Source organism: Pyxicephalus adspersus, chromosome 10, assembly GCF_032062135.1.
Source record: "Pyxicephalus adspersus chromosome 10, UCB_Pads_2.0, whole genome shotgun sequence".
In the NCBI taxonomy this organism is placed as follows: Eukaryota; Metazoa; Chordata; class Amphibia; order Anura; family Pyxicephalidae; genus Pyxicephalus; species Pyxicephalus adspersus.
This window is the reverse complement of record NC_092867.1, coordinates 36,512,465-36,533,149: the sequence shown is the minus strand read 5'-3', so window position 1 is coordinate 36,533,149 and position 20,685 is coordinate 36,512,465. Positions and strand designations below refer to the sequence as shown.

Below are 20,685 nucleotides of genomic sequence, written 5' to 3'. Positions count from 1 at the left end.
GTTATAACTTATATAAGTGGTTGGCTTTACATAAACTTATTTTTAAATACAAGTATTAGTATCCAGATCTGTGTTTATGTTGGCTGAAATCCTTTGTACAGCAGCAATCACACTGGGACAGGGAATTAGTCTGGCACAGTGAATAAACTTCCAGCAGTGGAAAGAACAGACATGACCTCTCTTTCTTGCTGTTCTTTTCTTTTCCAGTTAGCAGGCTGAAGGATGAGAAGGTCAATGAGGATATAGAACTTTGCCGATTATTTTTTTCTCTTCAAATTGTCACTAAACAGATGAGGGAATCGTGCCATGAGATTTTCATGCTCAGGGCTGTCTGGTCACTACAAAACTTTAAGGGAACAAATTTAAAACAAAAAGAAAAAAGTACAATTTTTTCTTGTTTTAGTTTGATACGCAATAAATACTGCAAATTATTCAATTATATTTTTATCCTAAGTCAGTGGGTGGAGCTCATGTATAGATAATTGCTGCTCGAGCGGAACGGTCATATCAAGTGAAATCGCTAAATGACAAAAAGGGGATAACGGTTGTCTTTTTGTTATGCCAGAGGATACAGCGGGGAGCCTCCTGTTTTCCTCTCCTCTCCAAAGAGCTGAACAGCACCGTGCTTGTTTTAGTCTCTCAGGAAACAATTATCAAAAAATTTTTCCAGCAACAGAAATTGGATGTCTGTACACAATTTTATTATCAGTCTTTACTTACCAGAGATCACAGAAGGGGAGAGATAAGCACTGCATGGAGCTGATAGGGGCGCCATCTGCTTATAACACTGCTCTGCCACCCTTTCTCCTTCCTTCCTTCCTATTTTTGATTTTTTTTTATTATCACCAAATAAAGAGAGAAGCACAGTAATTGCCAAAGGCAAAAATATCATCACAACCCACAAAACATCTTTACTATTTTACGGATCTGTGTAGACTTCATGGTTGTCAAAATGAGACTAGGGTCTTGTATCCAGACAGGCCTGGCTATGCCGGTGTGTACAGAGGAGGATATGGCTGGGGGTTGCAGGACTGTACAGAGGCTGGCTGTGCTTGGCTATACTTCATCAGAGATGGCTGGATGTTGGACATCCTCGCTTGTCAGACCCCACCAGCCAATTTCCTACCATTTCCCATGCTGACTTCTGGCCCCATGCAGTTGCAGTCACATTCTAAGTGGTTTGCTGTTGGTAATGGAGGCAAGCAACATCTGTAGGATGATGGAGAGTGGAGGCAGAGAGGTGGGCAAGACTGGATTCTTAATGTGGTGTGGTCCCTCAGTGGCAGAGAACTAAGAAGGGTGATGCTACCTAAGCTGAAGGTGGACTAAGGTAACTTGGGGCATCAGTTGCAGTGAAACTGCAGCAGAAAAAGTTCTGTTCCATTCCCCTTCTAGGCATGTCTGTCCTGGGGACCAAAGCTGTGTAAATCTCAGGAATACATAGATAGAAATTAAAATCCTTATAGGTAAAACAGCCCTCATGAATGTTTATTTGTGTGTGTGACTTTATGCTCAGAGTATAACTTTAAAGAGAAAGTCCACTTTGGTAATGGACAAGTCTGTTATAGTCACACTAATCATATTCATTTTTTACCATCTGCTAATTTATGGAAACAAAAACAGGCATTCCAGTACCTGCCCACTATAAAGTAGTGGTATAAATGGTGTTGCTTTAGTTAAGCGACTTTTGAATTTTTTGGCAAAGGCTTTGTTCACATTGAATGTAATTTTGGTAGGTAAAGAGACATTTATAGCATTTAGTTGTCTCTTTTTCATGTGTTTACATTGCATTTGAATGGCTTTTGTTTCTGATTCACAAATGTGTCTCAGAAGCCAGGAAGGGGGAATAATCTAAATTCTTCCTGAAAGCAAAATTACTGGTTGCAAAATCTGCTTAATATATGTGTGAAAAACACTATGTAGGTGATCTTAACATATGTGCCTATTACCTTAACATTGTAATGTAAACATTTGGTGAAGGCTCAGGGCACATAGTGCAGACTGTGTTTTTTTTTTTTTAATAGAACACCTTACCAAAGTAAAGACGTCTCAGATTGGAGTTTGGCTTTGCAAATTACTGTGAAGTAAGAATGTGTAGACAGAGCTTAATATATTGTATATTCTCTTTTTAGATGGACTTGTGAACCCATTGGTGGAACTGTCTGCAAAACAAGTGGCATTTCACATTCCCTTCGAAGTAGTAGAAAAGGTGTATCCCCCAGTACCAGAGCAGCTGCAGTTGCGTATAGCATTTTGGAGCTTCCCTGAGAATGAAGAGGACATAAGGTGAGTTATTAAGAAGTCAGTCTGTTGTGATCATATATTTACATTTGACCAAAAAACTTAATTATTTGTAGTCACAAGTTTCTCTTGAAACAAGAACTCTAAGAACGTATGTCTATGACCATTTAACAGGTCATTCAAACTCCACCTCCATCAATCTCCTCTGGGTGTTTCTTAAAATTTTCAGTGTTTTCAATGAACAGCGGTCCATTTGTGTGCACGTTTTCTTATCTGTTTTGTGCAATGCACTTCTGAATCCAGTTAAGATTGCCTGGTCTTGGGCTTGGCTGACCTTCTTAAAGTAGAACTTAAGTTCCACTTTAAAAGTTTGGGACCAGGCAGGGCTTTGTTGCAGAAAGAGACAGGCAATTTTTTTTTACCAGTAGACTGCTGCAAAATGGTCAGCATGTAATAACACATATACATTTGCTGTTTCCTTTCCTTACTTTGTTATACCTAAAAACATTTACAGGGCCATTCCAATATATTCTTAACACATCCTGGGTATAAATATGTGTATTGATAGGTAAATGTAGAGGCTGAAGATGGATTTTGTTGTGTGTATGTTTCTACAGGCTTTACTCCTGTTTGGCAAATGGAAGCGCGGATGAGTTCCAAAGGGGAGAGCAGCTTTTTCGCATGAGAGCGGTCAAGGATCCACTACAGATTGGTAATTTTTTCAGTGATAATTTATTGCACGGGCGAAGACCTGAGTAAGAAGTAATTGACACTTTCCTTCTTCACCCTGGAAGTGTGCTAAAACATTTGTTTATTGTTGGCTAGGGGTGGCCACAGATGGGCAAATTATCTCCCCTATTATCAGTACATGTTGCTGTGTCTCTAGGGATGTGGAAGACAAAATGATGAAAGAATCGCCCCAGTTGCATGGAAAGTTTCTAACAAATTGAACATAACAAAGAGGACAACTAGTACTGGTGCTGTCAAATCAGGGGCTGGATTTCATCTCATATTTAGCGTGTGTGCAGATGTCCCTTAGCATCACTTATGAATCTGCCCTGGTGAATTGATGAACAACTTCTGTGCTTTCCTATGGAAAAGAGAACATCAGGGTGCCGCTCCCCCTCCCCTCTGTATAGAACAGAAAGGCACAGTATATATTGCACTCATTCATCCATCTGACACTGGAAATTATTGTAAAAGATACGTTTTTGTTCTGTACAAAAACTGTAAATATTTTTACTTTTTGCAGGTTTCCACTTAAGTGCTACAGTGGTACCACCCCAAATGCTGCCTCCCAAAGGGGCCTATAATGTAGCAGTGATGTTTGACCGCTGCCGTATTACATCCTGCAGTTGTACCTGTGGAGCTGGAGCCAAGTGGTGTTCCCACGTTGTTGCCCTCTGCCTCTTTCGTATTCACAATGTAAGTTGCTGTTTGGAGTTGCTTGCATACAACTTCCGCCATTTCATACTGTCTGAGAGGGATTGGATTATATTTATACCCTTGGTCCCCATCAATACTATCAAATTAGTACCAAAAAATTGATAATCCTCGTTAATACATTCAGTGATTACATTTATGTAAACACCTCTTATTCAATCACACTTATGACAGATCTGCAGCAAAACAGAAATGTTTGATTTTGTTTCCTGGTAACAGTGGTAAACAGAACAAATAAAAAAGGATGAATCTGCCCAGTTGGTATACAGACATTAATGCAAATTATTTATAAAACAGAAATGTTTGATTTTGAGAGAGAATAGTAAAGGCTTCCATATATCACTTTTTGCATCAGGAACTATATCTATCACTGTAATTATGAATGAGCAAGGATATAATGGGAATTGCCAGCAAGTAAGCATAACTACAAAGAAAACCTTTCAAAATGTGAACATTTTCTTCTGTACATACAGTAATCTAGTATTATTGTTTTTTAAATTTGTAGTCATATTTGTTTTTTCCCCTCTTTTGGGTTAAGAGCGTGTGTTTTTTTTTTTCTTTTATAGTTTTAATTTAATTAGGTAATAAAACACATTTTTTTTTAATAGTTTTAAATTTAATTAGTTAATAAATTTGTCACCTCCTCTTATATGATTATCAAGCCACTTCCCCAATTGTTATATTGGCTTTTTCTTGTTTTTATGTGGGACTTTTTAGGCCTGTATTTTTATTAAATCAATGTTTTTTGGATATAATTTAAAATGTCAAATATTTATTATAACAGTCATGATTAAAATATAACAATATTTGAAATAGCTGACATACATCACATAAAAAAGATAGCTGAACATATCTCAATGGGTATCCTTTTCCATGCGTTTCATTGAACTATTGTCCGCTTCCTCAGGAAAAGACCATGATATCCACAAGGATTTATAGTTTTATATATGCTCTGTGTAATTGTTTTACTCCCCACAGGCATCAGCTGTCTGTTTAAGAGCCCCAGTTTCAGAATCCTTATCTCGGCTTCAGAGGGATCAGCTACAAAAGTTTGCCCAATATCTTATCAGTGAGCTGCCACAACAAGTAAGTATACAGTCCTGTGCACATGCCACAGCTATAACTATGCTAGAGTACATAATATTTTTTAGTATGGGACATGTTTTTTAAGACCCCAAACCCTATGGACACAGGTCCTTAGTAATGTGCTATTTATTTGAATTTTATTTTTTTCAGATCCTACCCACTGCTCAACGTCTTCTGGATGAACTGCTCTCTTCCCAATCAACTGCCATTAATACAGTGTGTGGAGCACCAGGTATTGGTGATTCCTGCCAATATTTAGCAATTATGTATTTGTGTGGAAACTGTTGTGCATTATGCTGTTTTCTTTTGTCATCCATTAGTGCCATATAGTAATTGATAAGGCTAACAGCACAGCCTAAAGTGGTAATATAAAACAGGGAGGGATCATGACCTGAATACATTTGAAACTATTCACTGCCCAGTAGTGGTAATTATAGAATTACAATTCTCTGGCTCAATTTTAAAACCACTAAGATTAGTGGACTGAGTATTTACATGCATTCAAATGTGGTCTACTGACTTTGGCTCTGTATTCAAGACCCCACTGCAGGACCCTCTGCATCTGACCAGAGCACCTGGTACCTGGATGAATCCACTTTGAGTGATAACATCAAGAAGACACTTCATAAATTCTGTGGTCCTTCCCCTGTTGTTTTCAGGTATTTCTAAAAACATTTTGAAGTTTTTTTACAATATATATTAGATGCACCAGCTGAATAAAATACCAATCGTTTTTCAGTAAATATATTGACAATATATATTTGATATATATATAAACCAGTAACTGTTTAAATTTTAAACCTAATGTTTACTTTGTTACCCTTAACAGTGATGTCAACTCCATGTACCTCTCATCCACTGAGCCACCAGCTGCAGCAGAATGGGCTTGTCTTTTGCGCCCTTTACGAGGACGGGAACCTGAAGGTATCTGGAACCTTTTGTCCATTGTTCGGGAGATGTTCAAGAGACGGGATACAAACGCTGCCCCTTTACTTGAGATCCTTACAGACCAGTGTCTCACATATGAACAGGTATAAAACATGCACAAGGAGACATCTCAAAGGGCTTGTGTTTACCAGTCCCCAGGGTTCACATTTAAAAAAAATAAAGATAAGTAAATCGCCTTAGTTATCACACAGGTGTCCACAATGGTGGCTTTTCCTGGTAACAGTGGTAAACAGAACATATAAAAAAGGATGAATCTGCCCAGTTGGTATACAGACATTAATGCAAATTATTTATAATATTAATGCAAATATACAAATTAGGATCTAAGCTAAGACGTTGGCTCTAGCAACTGGAGATTATAGTGCATTGACAATCATTCTATCTGCATTGGGTATTGAATGCTGACGTTAAAGTTCAACTTCAGATGAAAAACAGAAGGGTTTTTTAAAGTTGTCTGGGTTTTTTAAAGTTGTCTGTGTTTCTTTTTCCCTTATTTCCTGTGTATTCTGTGTATCAAGTTTAAAACCCAATTGCTTACCTCAACGAAGCCACAGAAAAATAAAAAAAAAGTGTGACAGACATCCTATCACATTTCACTATTTTTTTTTCAAGCTGTAAAATAATTTTTCTATCGTTGTTCCAGAGACCGAATGATGCCGCTCCCTTTTGTTATACAAAAAGGTGCAGAGCAGTCTCAGAAGGGTGTGTTCCGATAACAAAATACCATTTTACTGCCGAAGGAAACTACATTTTACTGCACAACTCGACAATATCTGTACATATTCCTAGCTATTAGTCATCATTCATGTCATGGCTGGTAATACCATCATTTTTATGCCTTCGCATAAAATGCAAAACATATTACATACAAAATGTAAAAGGTAAACTAAAGGTTAACAAAAAAAAAATTGGAGAAAATTTTTTATTGTTGTTTTAAATGTTCTAAGCAGCAGCAAAAATATAACTTTAAAGACTTTTTGACTCCTGCTTTTTTTAACATCCTTTTAAAAATGACTTTAGTTGAGTTTTCTCTTTCAACCTAAATTTTTTAGGTATCCTTAATAGAGACGCACATCTCTTTTCCTCTCTGTTACAGCCCACCATAATATGAAACACATCCTGGCATCTTTTTAGATGTTAATTTTTTTTTCTGTCTGCCGAGTTGCTTGTTGAATATACAGAGAGAAGCATACGTAAGCATAAGTCTGAAAGGGGTATGGGGGATTTGGTGAGTGGAGTGCTGGGATATGTAATTTATGAAGTTACATATTGGGCCTCTCAGCGCAGATTTTGCATTAATACAATAAACAATGCAAATTCGTTGTACTCCCTAAAAACAAGACAAAATTCACACAAAGAGCTAAAAATGACAATTTACAGTACATTGTCACCCGTAGAGGTAGTCCTTGGATTCAGTTTGCAAATGGATGAATGGCCTCTCTTCAGATGTCCCCTTTACATTTAGAAGAAACCAGATTAAGTTACATGTGTTTGCAGTCTACATCACTTTACAGACAGCAGTCTGACAGCAGTCTCAGCAATAGACTAAATACTTCAGAGGATTTCCAGAGGGTACACAGAAGGTATCCAGCTTGGCAATGATCTATTTTGAATCCAGGTAAAACTTTTTCTGTGTATCCTGTGTGCACAATAGAGGATGCAAAAAATGTGATTGACATCCTTTGTATCTCAGAGGGAGTGTCTAGCACCATCAATGAGACTTGGAGGCCACAGACAGGAAGTGTGTCCTTCTGTATTGTTCTTTAAAAATGTCTGTGGTGTGCAATTGTGGAGGGAATCAAATTTAAAGATCAACAACATTTTCCACCAAACACCAGAAACAAAAGCAAAGGAATAAAAAAAATGAATCTGGAATTTTGGGTTGAATGAAGGTATTTCTAACAAAAAGTTATAGCACTCCATTGCATCCTACAGAGAAATGTCCCTTTTTTTCAATTTCGCTATTCTGAGATCTTGTTAAACAAGAATATCCAAAACAGTGGAGTACTAGTTTTTCATGTGCTGTATAGGAAAGGGTAAATGAGAAATATTTTTATGTTGTATTTTAAATTTTCCAGACTAAAATGAATTTTAAAAAGTAAACTTGTGTTTTCTGGTTTGTACATATCTACAAAAAAACACTGTCCATTTGATAATAATGAGCATGTTTTATAAGTGTGGCATTTTATTTCTTGTTTCCTTTTTTAGATTACAGGGTGGTGGTACAATGTGCGCACTTCAGCCTCTCACAGCAGTGCTAGTGGTCATACCGGTCGCAGCAATGGCCAGTCGGAAGTTGCTGCTCATGCATGTGCCAGTATGTGTGATGAAATGGTTGTCCTCTGGAGGCTGGCTGTTCTAGATCCTACCATTAGGCCTCAAAGGTAAGTTATACTTGTGTATATTTTTAACATTAATGTTTATTTCATTCTGCATATTGATATGACTTCATGCTGTAAATGTGTGACATCTATTTTGTGTGATACTCAGTCATTAAGCAGATTCTCGCAGCCACATTTCATGGTAGCCTTATTGATAGCAGGCATACTGCGTATAGTTATTTGATTAAATAGTTTCCCCTTCAAGTCCTCTTGTGACAGAAATCTGCAGTAGGTAGCATTAATTGATAAAAGAGAAATACAAAGTCTATTTTCCAAAAAGAAAAAACCCTGGCTTCCGGTGGCTTTTTCTTTTATCTCTACAATGCATGGTGCATTAATTTAGTGTGGAGCTCAGCTCTGTATGAACCAGCACTTGGGGACAATGTAACTCCTGTGCACACCTGCTAACAGGTAAGTCTTTTCTATAATCTGCAGGCATCCTGTGCATACTTACTGATTATGGCAAAAACTCGCCACCCACCAAATCGCACAGATCCGTTTAAACATACATCCTGTTCAAGGATGACAAAACTGTTCATCCATAGAGTACAATGAGTGAGTGTTGTCACCCTGGGACTAGATGTGTTTTACTGGCAGAATTACCAGGTCAATATAAAAAGCGAAAGAAACCTGACAAGAAAAAAATTGTTACCACCTCTTCAAGGGACTAGTACGGTGCAATATATTAAAAGCTTATTCTTGGGTATAGATGCACTAAAGTCCTGTGTTTTTTGCTGCTTTCCCCTTTATAGTGATGTTGTTTTGTGTATTGTATATATATATTGTGTATATATATATATATATATATATATATATCACAGTTTTATACTTTGTTGTCCACTTGTTTTCTGTAACAGACGGAGGGATCTTTGTGCCCAGCTACGTCAGTGGCAGCTAAAAGTGATTGAGAATGTTAAAAGAGGTCAGCACAAAAAATCCTTAGATAAACTCTTCCAGGGCTTTAAACCAGCTGTGGAGGCATGTTATTTCAATTGGGAACAAGCATACCCCATCCCAGGAATCACTTATTGCAGCACCGACAAAAAGAACTCTTTCTCTTGGGTCAAAGCCTTTCAACAGAGAAGTTGCCGACTCCAGTGCACAGAGGCTGTATGTGAAGGTGGTCGGGCACAAGGACATGAGAGCTGCCTGCTTTTTGGAGACAGATCACGCCCCTCTTCTCAGGAAATGTCCGTGCGCCCAAAGGAGCTTGTGGCTAAAAGAAAAGTGGCTTCTGAAGTACCTCAACGTGTATTAAGACGACTTTCTGCTGAAGGGGGAGAAAAGAACATATATAAGCCCACCGTTACGAAAACAAAGATTCCAGCAAGTAAGTGTATGGCTGGTAAGCACAGTGGCAAACGTCGAATGAGCAGTGACGACAGTTCATTGGAACCAGATATGGCTGAAATGAGCCTTGATGATAGTAGCATGGCACTTGGAGCTGAGGCCAGCAATACTTTTAGCTTCATAGAACCCCCACTGAGTAGAAGGTTTCGAGATAATTTTGAGGATGAAGGAGGAGTCTATTATTCAGAGGGCATTGAGCCTTCAGCCATTGTCAGTCAAGCAATGCCAAAGACTGATACTGATCTGGTAACAGAAGCTTCAGCTGCTGCTGGCAGTGGGGAGGAGGACCCAATTGTTGCAGATGATGTGGAAGGTAAAAGCCTCAAACCAGAAGAAGTAGCAGCAAACAGAGCAGTTGGAGGTGGTCAAGGAGAAAGCAAAGGCACAGAGGAAAGTGAGAACCATGGGAAGGGTGAGGAAGAAGATGACTATCAGGCTTATTATCTAAGCCCTCAGGAGGCAGCTAAGAATGAAGATGAGAAGGTGGATGAGGGGACCGAAGAAGAGCAAGATATATTTGCAGGCATAAAGCCTCTTGACCAGGAGAATAGAATGGAGGTAATAATTTAATATTGTACTGATTTAAAAATGTAACAAAGTTTTAAAAAGTCTTTCGCCTTTTTAGTTGTTTAATATTGATGTACACAATAATAAGTTCTATATTAAAAACTGAAAAGATCAACCTAAAATAGCCTGAAGCTGGCATTAGCAGTGCCAAAGGTTACCTGGTATAGTCTGTATATGTATTCGTATATCTCTCTGGAGCCCTCTAGGATTCTCAGGCTGAATAAAGTACTTGTCTGCTGCCCATGTTGGGATTAAATTGACAAGCTTTTTGACAGCAAATTTTTGACAGTGGGGTGTAGCAATTAGAGGCAGCTCAGTATATCATCCTAAAAACTGGGAAAAGTCAAGGTCTCCTTTACAGCCTTTACTTGTTTTCTTCTGGCAAATTGAGGTTCGCTACGAGTCTGCATTTGTCAACCTTTTTACTGCAGTGGAACCTCTAAAATATTTTTAGGAAACCCCCTGCAAAAATTATTTGATGAAAGATGGTCAGAATGGCAACTCAAATCATAGGTCTCATCCTTGAAATCATTGGTTTCATCCTTTTGATGCTGCCAAGTATTGGACCTGGATCTATACAGGCACCATCAGACAGGAGGGCAATCAGCCAAAGCTTATAGAACCCTGACAATCTCTGGAGGAACCCTAGCTCCCCCTAAATCTGTATCCATGCAATATTGTGAAAAAGCATTGGGGTGTCTGTGTGTGGTTTCACTAAAAAGTATGTGGTGAGAGTCTACCTGTGTAAATCAACTTTTAAGCAGCACTGTGCTCTGGAATATCATTGTCATTTCCTGTCAGCTTATTAAGTAATTATTGCATGATTGTCTATTGTTTTCAGGTGCTTTTTGCTTGTGCTGAGGCCCTTTATGCTCATGGGTATAGTAATGAAGCTTGTCGTCTAACAGTGGAGCTAGCCCAGGATCTGCTCTCTAACCCGCCTGATCTTAAGGTGGAGCAACCGCCCACTAAGGTAAAGAACTCAACTTTCTGAATATGAAATATCCTATTCAGCAAACAAGGATTTTTCCATGTATAAAAACTAGGACTAAAGTTGTTGTAAACCCCATTTTCGTCTGCTAAACATGCAAAGGTTTTAGTTATATGTGGTTATATATTTAGGTGGAAAAGGATAACTGTTGATCATGCTCAAAACAATGGTTTTGTGATGTGCCCAGTTCACATCTGTGAATACTACTTAATACGGCACCTTTTTCCTTGTTTTAATTATTGGCTTGGTAATAGGTTGTACTTGGCCATCTACACTATGAACAGGTAATACTTTCTGAGAATTATTTACCATAATTATACACATCCTTTTATTAGCTCTGGACTGTAATCAATGGTGCCAACTCTTTTAAGAATCCAGTTAGCAAAAGGCTCCTTAAATTTGCTCATTAATATTTATATGTTGAAATTGGTGCTAATAATTTAATGAATTATTAAACAACAACATTTAATCATATCTCTTTAGCTTCATGACTGTAAAAGTATGCCAGAGGTTTAAGTTGAGGGTTGGGCTGCTGTAGATGACATCTTTTCCTGACATCTGCCTTGTTGAGGCAATTTGGAGCACATGTAATGCAACATTTGCATTGTTCTGTTTATGGATAAATGTATCCTGCTGCATACCGGTCACGGTGAGTGCAAAGAAAAGCAGCACAAATCAAATCAAATGCAAGACACGATGCTCGGATTTTGTCCTGCATTTTACTTGTTGGTGCACCTGAAGCCCTTAGTGATCAAGCTTGTGAAAGCTGTTTTACCTGCTATTTGTTTATTCCTGAGATTTAGATTTCTGCCTAGAAAGTACAACCAGCCTGGAGACTTGTCTTTTCTGTACATAAGTTATACAACAAAGCCTTATCTTTGTCCCTAGTCTGTAACTGGATAGAGTACGAGCAACAGACAGATGATTCTTGTCTCTTGCTCTCTTCTTCTGTCAGGAAGTTCCTTGCCAGCACACGTGATTGGATCTTTTTGTGGATATTTCCTCCCCAATTTGAACTTTATATACAAGCCTGATATCAAGCCAGATTCTTACCCCTACATTACATTTTGTGTGCGTTTGTTAGGGATCAGCAAGTACCTGTTAGCCTTTAGATTCATTTTAAAGGTATGATTAGTGTGTGCCATCCTGACAGATGTGCCTAAACTGATTTAAGCATTTCTAGCACCAGATTTTCCACAGCCAAACAAATGTGCCAATTATCAGAAGCCAAAGATGAGGGTACCGTTTTCTAAACAATCCATTAGAAGTAAATCTGGCTTGCATTATCCTGCATGGAATGTTGGATATCATAACCGTAATTTATTTAGCTTTGCCATGTTTATAGCTTTGTCTTTGTAAACCACAGAATATTATAGGGGACATTTCTAAAACTAGGGAAGGTTGTAAACAGAACAATTTCAGGAATGCGTGAGTTTTACCTCAGTGCTGGTTATTTATAACACACAAATAGGTATTTGTTACTATTTTATGAAGTGTGTGGCTTTATATGCAGGAACATGTATTCAAGCAACAAACATTTGTTTTATTCCCAGCTTTAACCCAATTTGTGTTTGTTACCATTTTTTAACTAACGGTAAAATGAGCATTATATAAATTCATTCCTATGAGCATAAGATGTGTTTTATTTTTCCTGGCAGGGTAAAAAGAACAAAGTTTCCACAAGCAAGCAGACTTGGATTGCAACAAACACGCTTTCCAAAGCAGCTTTCCTTCTGACTGTGCTGAGTGAGCGGCAGGAGTACCACAACTTGGCTTTCTGTATTGGCATGTTTGCCCTGGAACTCCAAAGACCCCCAGCATCCACCAAAGCACTGGAGGTTTGTCCTTTTCATGAATCTGTAATATGGGGACCTAAGTGTTGCTCTGTAATTCATTTTCTGTTGCTGATGTGATCAGAACTTCTGATCTTTCCTTGTTTTACTAAAATATGTGTTTTTTTTTGTGTCATTTTCTGTCTCATTCATTGACTGAATTGTCGTCTTGCTTAATATTTCCTTATCTACTTTGTGTTCTACATTGTTTTATTTATTGGTTCCAGTAGCTGCCTTTCACCTAGTTGATACGCATAAACACTTTGCATTAAAACTGATTCAAAGGGCTCTGCTTAATGAGTGATTCTCACTATCCCCCTGACATTATTCTTGTGCTGCTGAATCTTCCTAAAGCGGACCTAGACTAACATTTTTACCTGACATAAAAGGGTAGACAACCCTTATATGTAAGGTAAAAATGATCTTCATTTCTGGGGTGGTTTATAGAAAAAAGAGAGCCAAAAGCCCTCCCCCTTCAAGACAGAATGGTATCGCAGAGCCTCCTCGGATACCTATGTCATGCATCTCAGGAGGCTTCTGGCTGCTCCTTCTGCACATGCTCAAGATCTTCAATAGGGTAAAAAAAAAAAAAATAAAAAAAAGCTGATACTGCATACTGCATAGCCTTAAAATAGGAAAGCAATTGACACCAGATAATATTAATAATTGCAGGTTTTGTTAAAAACTCTTTTGTATTGTTTCTGTTCAGCCAGAAATGTATTCTGTTTACATTTAGAATTGTGTTTTGGTTTCTCTTTAGGTGAAGTTGGCATACCAGGAGTCTGAGATTGTGTCACTATTAAAGAAGATCCCATTGGACTGCAATGAAATGAACACTATTCGCGAGCGAGCTAAGGAATTACGGGATGGCACTTTGTGTGATTATCGGCCTGTGCTTCCTCTTATGTTGGCCAGTTTTATTTTTGATGTCCTCTGTACTCCAGGTAAGGCTGCTAAAAGAAATTATAGTTTTGTAATTTTGAGCTAGGCTGCTTGAGGTTTGAATCTTTTCATTTCAATAGCATCTGGAGTCCTAGTGATTTATTTTCAAATGTAATTAAAGACCAGCTTTACCTTAAGATTTTAGTTTAGTTTTACATATACTGAGATTTACAACCTCTGCTAGCATGAAAATTCATTTTGGTCTGTTAACCTCAATTTTTTTCACTTTAAAAACATGAATCTTTAGAAATCATGAATCTTTGAATCATTTAGAGCATTGCACAGAAAGTATATTTAATGCCAGATTGTGCTTCAAATCATTCAAGCTACTCTGATTTTTAACATAATAAAGTAAGTAGGCATTAGGCAGTACACCCAAGTGTCTGATAAGGAAATTCTATATATTGCCACTGGAGGGCGCAAAAGACCTGTTAAAACTTCTATGTCTAGTTAATTCTGTACCTTTTTAAAATACAAATTGGTTTTCTAGTATTACCTGTCATGTAATAGTTTTATGTTTTCCATCCTACTAAGGTGTTAAAACAGGGCTGTCTTAAGGGTTTGTTTAATCCATGCAGTTTTAAAATTAGCATCTCCGTAACATTGGTGATCCAGGCCAAATCCCAGAAACTGAATCTGTCCTGCAGAGTGGTCACTGAGATTTCTTCACAGCAAAGCATTGCAACACAAGACTATTTTTTTTTTTTTACTATGGCAGAGCTGATCCCCTTTCTCTCCCCTCTTTGTAGTCTATGGAATGCTAAACACATCAATCATTACATAGCTGAGGGGGAGGGAGGGGGGTCTAAATCAGTTCTTCACTGACCTGATCCAGATCCCCCTAATGTAAAGTGTAAAATATAAGGCTTGTAAAGTTGTGTTTAATGCATAAGCATCTATTGCTTAAAAAAGCAACTTCTAAAACCCGTTAAAAATCTAGCATCACAAACTTGTGAAAATTTCCCCGTCACACTAATTTGTGTCCATACAAACCTTTAATATTATGCAAACAATTTTTGTTTGTGTGTGTCAAAATATATAGCTGAAGGGCATAAAGGCTATTCTAAATAAGATTTTTACTTTGAGCTTTCCTCTTCTGGTATTTTACATGAAAATCAATCATGGGTTATGCATTTTCTTTTAGTCAGAGGTTTTGTTATATTTTGGGGAATGTGAAATTCTAGCTGTAATGTACACCTGAAAAATTAATGCAATAAATATAAGAAATGGAAACAAACATCTCCAAAACAGGAAAAACTGATCTGGGCCTCAAGGCGTTATATGGAAGAAAACATTTTAGGACCTAGAGGTTAAGTTGTATAAATTGCATTCAATTTTGTTATATATCAGATTTAATAGTTTCCAACTGTAATAACAATAATATGAATTTGAGGTAAAGCTTGATTGCGACTCATATTTTAGTTCCACAGTTCAGTTTAGTGATTTATAGAAATATAACACTTAGAAAACAATTACCTCCTTCCCAGCTGAACTCCCACCCACTTGTGTAGCTGTCTGGGCCAGCTGTCATTTCTGAAAACTGAGCTTCTGATATGTCCAGCAGAGCTGCTGTGAGCAGCCAGTTCAGCATCGATCAGATAAACCAGAGGTTTTTATCTTTGCGCTTGTTAAAATGGAAACAGAAATTGACACATTTTAGTTGACTGAAGCTCTCAAGGACAGGAAAATTGATTGTGTCCATTACTTATTAATTTTTACTTAGGATAAAATGAGCACTTTACAATCTAATAACATATTTGCTATTTGTGAACCTGTGGCCAGGCTATGGCATTGAAGGGTTCATGTATTCTGTACATAGATTGCCCAAGTGGCATTGCAGGAACACAGCTAAGAGACAGGGACCACGTGTTATTCCCTTATAACAGAAAATACCTGAACATGCCCCTTTATGGTAGGTCACAAAACCTTAAAAACAAGCCATCATTCATTAATAAAAAAAAAAGTAAAAAAAAAAAAAGCTAAGCTATGTAGCTGTGGGAACTGTGGAGCAATTCATTCTGAAAATAGACAGCAGAAACGCAAAAAAAATGTTTTTAAAAGACCCATATGCTTTATTTTTTTGTGCAGCTGGCCCCCAAAATCTTTTTAAGATTCTCTGGTAGTCGCAGGTTCTGACCACATCATGTAAAATTCTAGACCAGCAGTCCTGCATTTTAAATGAGAATTCCAAAGGGCTCCTCAACAAGGTTCAGCTTTAAAAGTGCCAGGGAGGCTTTTTTTTTTTTTTTATTTATTTTTTGCTGGTACCCGAGACAAAAACAAGCATTTAACTTTTGCAGTGCAGCCCCACTCAAAGATGGGGCAAATAATTTTCATGTTTTTCTACATTTAGATTTAAATGTTCATATGTTCATGTAGACAAGTTCAATGTCACTTGGAATTTTTTTGTTAATTTTTTGTCTTATTATATAGAAAATATATTTAAAAAAGTAATATGGTACATTTTTATAAAACAAGTAAAAAGTGAACAAAATGAATGGATCCAAAGCTAAATTGTGAAAATGGCTCCGGGGTGATACCGGTTAAAGCGTTATTAATGCCGACCAATCTAATAGGTTCTGTGGGTCCTGATGAAGTAGATGCCGTCACTTCATCCTGAAAAACGTTTAAATCATTCTGTAATGTTTAGCATGGATGCAACCCGAGCACTTATTGGATTGTTTTATCACTAAATGATTTGGTCAATAGTCAGTCAGATCTCCGACTAATGTACCTTTACAGAGGAAAATGAAATGATCGGCTCTGCTATGACTAAGTAATCGAATCAGAAATGGGGGTGATCAATCATTTCTGCACACTTTGTGATTTTTCAGATGGTATTGTAGTGTATTCTAAGCTTAGCGTTACAGGGATACGTTGCTTGTTTAACAAAGTGATAATAAGGCAGATTTTGTGCATGTAACTGTGATAGGTTTTTAGTGCCGGTTATAAGAATGCTGAACAAAAAAACAAATGCAATCGGCTTAAAGAGCAATATGCAAGATGTGGAAGCCTATTAAACTCTCAATTCTCTGACTGATGAAAGATGAAATTCTGGCTCCTTCCACTGATCATGTGGGTCATTAAACCAGATAATTTCACACATCTGTCAACATTTTCATATAGAACAGTTTCACGCAGTTCTCTATTCCATGATAGTTTCTGATTAGTCGTTATGGGGTGGTTCTGCATAGTGCAGTTTGTACAAAGCCCTTTACTTTATCGGGATGACTTATAAGAAAGACTTTCTAGTTGCACAGATGTCATTTTGGTAAGCTCTTGCCTCAGTACTTTGTCATTGACCTGAAACAAGATTGTCAATTTGGAGTTCTGAAAGGGGAATTTGAACGGCACAGAGTGATCAGAAGGGGAATTTGAACGGCACAGAGTGATCAGAAGGGGAATACCGGTATGAATGGCACATGAGTGATCAGAAGGGGAATACGGTAGGAATGGCACGAGTGATCAGAAGGGGAATAATCTTTCAGAATCTTTTTTTTTTCTAGATTTTCCTCCTTAAATTGGGTGCGTCTTATATTCCGGAGCGTCTTATACAGTACTTAAGTTTGGCTATCAACAGAACTAACCTTTCTTTTTCAAAAACATTGTGATCAGGCAGCTCCTGCTATAAAATAACTTCCACCTGATTCGTGTCGGACCTGCCGGATAAAAACTTGTTTTTGGAACTATAGTTCCACTTTATTTACCCTATTGCTTAATGTATGCAAACTGAAAGTTTAAAACTGCACAGATCAACCACTCTTCTTTTAAAAGTTATTGGGGGGAGAGGGAGATATTTGAGAACTGACGCAACATTTAATCACTTTTCTAATTTCATTTTTATCATTTGCTTTTCATCTTTTCAAATTGATTGGTTGCCATGGACAGCAGTTCTATGATTCTTCATACTACTGCTTGCTTAAGTGATCACTAATGTAATCTGCTTCCCAGGATTTCAAATTGTTAGATGGACATTAATTTCCCTGCCATGCTAAAACTGTGATACAGATGGTTGCACAGGAAGTGTGACTTTCAAAGCAGCATTATATTTGATTTATGTACCAAACTTAATATGTTGTGGAAATCAATCAGTAATGCATTCATGTCTAGCATGGTTAATAAATTCAAACGATGCAGAATTAATTTAGAAAACATAAATAGTTAACTTATACCCATTAGTAGTTTGTGAAAACAGCTTATTTATGTGGAACCTCCTGCATTGCCTTTAAGAGAACCTATCAATTGAGAATTGTTAGCCCCGTGACTGACCTATCTTCTACCTAAGCTCCAAGCTAATAACTATTTTGTTCTGATTGCTAGATAAGGGTAAAACTGTTAATTAAAGCATTTATGTTTCTTTCCTGTATTTTTCAATACAAACAGCAGTTTAGTTTTATGACAGTTCTGCGAGTGTTTGGTATACAGGGCTTAGACATTATATAGTGACCTTACGGCTAACCACACAGCTTGGCACTTTAGCTCTGACCGGGAAAGAATACTAGTCAGTAAATAAATATTATTGAATAAAAGATAAAATATCCACCTAGATGTAAGGTTAAATAGCACTACTACTAAGCTCAAGTATAGGGGGTGGAGGGGTGTGGGGTAAATAGAGCGAATGCACCAAATATGTGGATCCGGGTTCTCCCCAGGTGGTTATTACTGAGGCCACTGACACAACTTAGTGTTACGTCAAATAAAGACCGAGAATAGAAAACTCAGATTTTCTTGTTCAGTGAGCAATATTGTGAAAAAATGGGCATTAAGGTATTCTAGAGCTCATTGATTTCGCTGCTGTGCATGAAAATTTGGTACTGTTTTGCAGCCTTCTAGAAATTGCAGGAACCGTTGTAAATATTCAAATGCTTGAGGCAATTTGATTGGGTTTATACTATGCAGAATGCAAAAACAGTTGGGAACAAGCTAGCTAAGCATGAATAGTGACAAAAGTATTGCACTAGGCTCGCCTTTGTGGTCCTCAAGAGATATTGGAAGCCAGCCATTACCTTCTTTCAGCAGTCTGAAATCCCAGCTTTTTGTAGATAGACACTTTCAACATGCTCATCTACTTAGTACTTGGTAAAACTCTATAAGGGTAATATACACCACATCAGCTTGTCGTTAAAATTGATTTTGCGCGATGGCCACACAGCTTTTGGGATATATTTATAAAGCAGTAAATCGTTCACTAAAACATTCAATGTTGGGGAATCTTCTACCTCCATGTGTGTCAATAGAAGTAATTGATTCTCTACCAGGGAATTCACTTTATAAATAGACTCCTTTGAGTTAACTGCAAAGCCTCTAAACATAGAATTGTCTCCAAAATTGCTTTGCTGTCTGGGTAACCTATGGAAAACATGAAACATTTTTAAAGAAGCTTTTGATTTTTTGTACACAAGTTTAATTCCACTAACTGAGTTTATTGTAAAGCCCCTGTGGAATTTTTTTTTAAAAAGCATGCAGTTTTCTTGTAAATTGAATTTAAAGAATACACAGGAATATAGAGATGGGAAACATTTTTCAAACAAGCAGGGGTTAATTTTCACCAAATTTTATCATTCACAATGTTAACTTCAGTTTACAGAAAATCTGCATGCTTTTTACAAATTCTTTTTACCTGGGAAATATTACCACAGGTCTTACTGACCTCACTGCAATTATGTAAATTTCTGTCATCACTAGTATTAGCACAGTTAATTTTTTATCATTATTTATGTAGGCAGCAATGACCTTAAATGAAATGACCTCTCTCATTTTAGCTAACAAGATAATCAATTACCATCACGTGCTTCACTTTTTTTTTGTTACCTCAAGACCGCAAATGACCTTAGGAGGGCTGATTTCAAGGTCTCCCTTAGAATGGTGATATTCTAAAACACAAACCAGCTACACATTTGAAGAATGTCCTGACACCCTCACTGTACTCTGACTTCATTAAGTGCTTCCATGAATTATGGATAGTTGGAACAGATTACCTCTTTGCCCCTTTTGTCTTTGTAAAATACTGTGGACACTGATCCAAAACTGTGTTTAGTAGCCTTTACTTATTCTCACTGCTTTACTTATTCTCACTCATTCTTTACTTATGACTCATTGCTGAACAAATAAAGTGCTGTCATGTCATTTAAATGACAGAGTCCAGGTTTTAGAAAGGACTAAGATTTGTACATATTTTAATACGTTCTGTAGTAAGTTACAGAAAGGAATTTAGTTTTGACGTGTGACGTGAGGCAACTGTTGCCGAGCTGTACGCTTCCGTATTGTGTCCACTATTGCAACAGGGGTGAGTGTTGCAATGGTGGAAACAATACTAAAGCGTACGGCACCACGAATACTGATTCCCATCCAATTGTTTTATTTTAATTGTTTATTTCTCAGGTGCTTATTTTTGTGTATTTTCTTTAACTGTTATGTTTAATGGCATATGGCAACTAGTTTGACTTTAAAACATCATTTCGTGTTTGGTCTTAGATTTAAATGAAATAAACCCATAATGAGTGAAAAAAAGCAAACAAATATTTAGCATTTCTTTAGTAATACCAATGCAATAGATAATGCAACTAATGACAATAGTAACAATAGTAATACTTCAATTAACCATGAGCTGATCAATGAATCAATCAATGAATCAGGGCCTCCACAGTCATTGTCAGAAGATCATTATTTTACAAATGAATTTATCTTTTTAAAAAAAATTCATATTAATAGTCCCCAGGGTTTAAAACTATGACTTAAGTGGTCCGTGAGGTCCGAAAGGTTAACAACTGCTGGTATATACTGCTGCCATCTCTTCCCCAAGTAAACAACGTACATGCATGGGACAACCATACTTTATTATGAAGTGTTTTCCATCAGACCTGGCATTATTTTATTACCCGATAATCCAGTACTAATGCTCACA

General features: G+C 37.2%; 1 protein-coding gene across 1 annotated transcript in view; it reads left to right on the top strand.

The window, feature by feature from the left end:
• The window catches only part of ZSWIM8 (zinc finger SWIM-type containing 8), a 49,766-nt gene that overhangs the window by 12,890 nt on the left and 16,191 nt on the right, over positions 1 to 20,685 (top strand). Inside the window, exons 2-13 of the mRNA XM_072423170.1 lie at positions 2,133 to 2,286; positions 2,859 to 2,953; positions 3,494 to 3,666; positions 4,663 to 4,770; positions 4,921 to 5,002; positions 5,309 to 5,429; positions 5,600 to 5,801; positions 7,927 to 8,102; positions 8,957 to 10,007; positions 10,858 to 10,989; positions 12,666 to 12,845; positions 13,600 to 13,783. Of these exons, the coding sequence (XP_072279271.1) occupies positions 2,133 to 2,286; positions 2,859 to 2,953; positions 3,494 to 3,666; positions 4,663 to 4,770; positions 4,921 to 5,002; positions 5,309 to 5,429; positions 5,600 to 5,801; positions 7,927 to 8,102; positions 8,957 to 10,007; positions 10,858 to 10,989; positions 12,666 to 12,845; positions 13,600 to 13,783 (2,658 nt within the window). The remainder of the gene's footprint in view (positions 1 to 2,132; positions 2,287 to 2,858; positions 2,954 to 3,493; positions 3,667 to 4,662; positions 4,771 to 4,920; positions 5,003 to 5,308; positions 5,430 to 5,599; positions 5,802 to 7,926; positions 8,103 to 8,956; positions 10,008 to 10,857; positions 10,990 to 12,665; positions 12,846 to 13,599; positions 13,784 to 20,685) is intronic.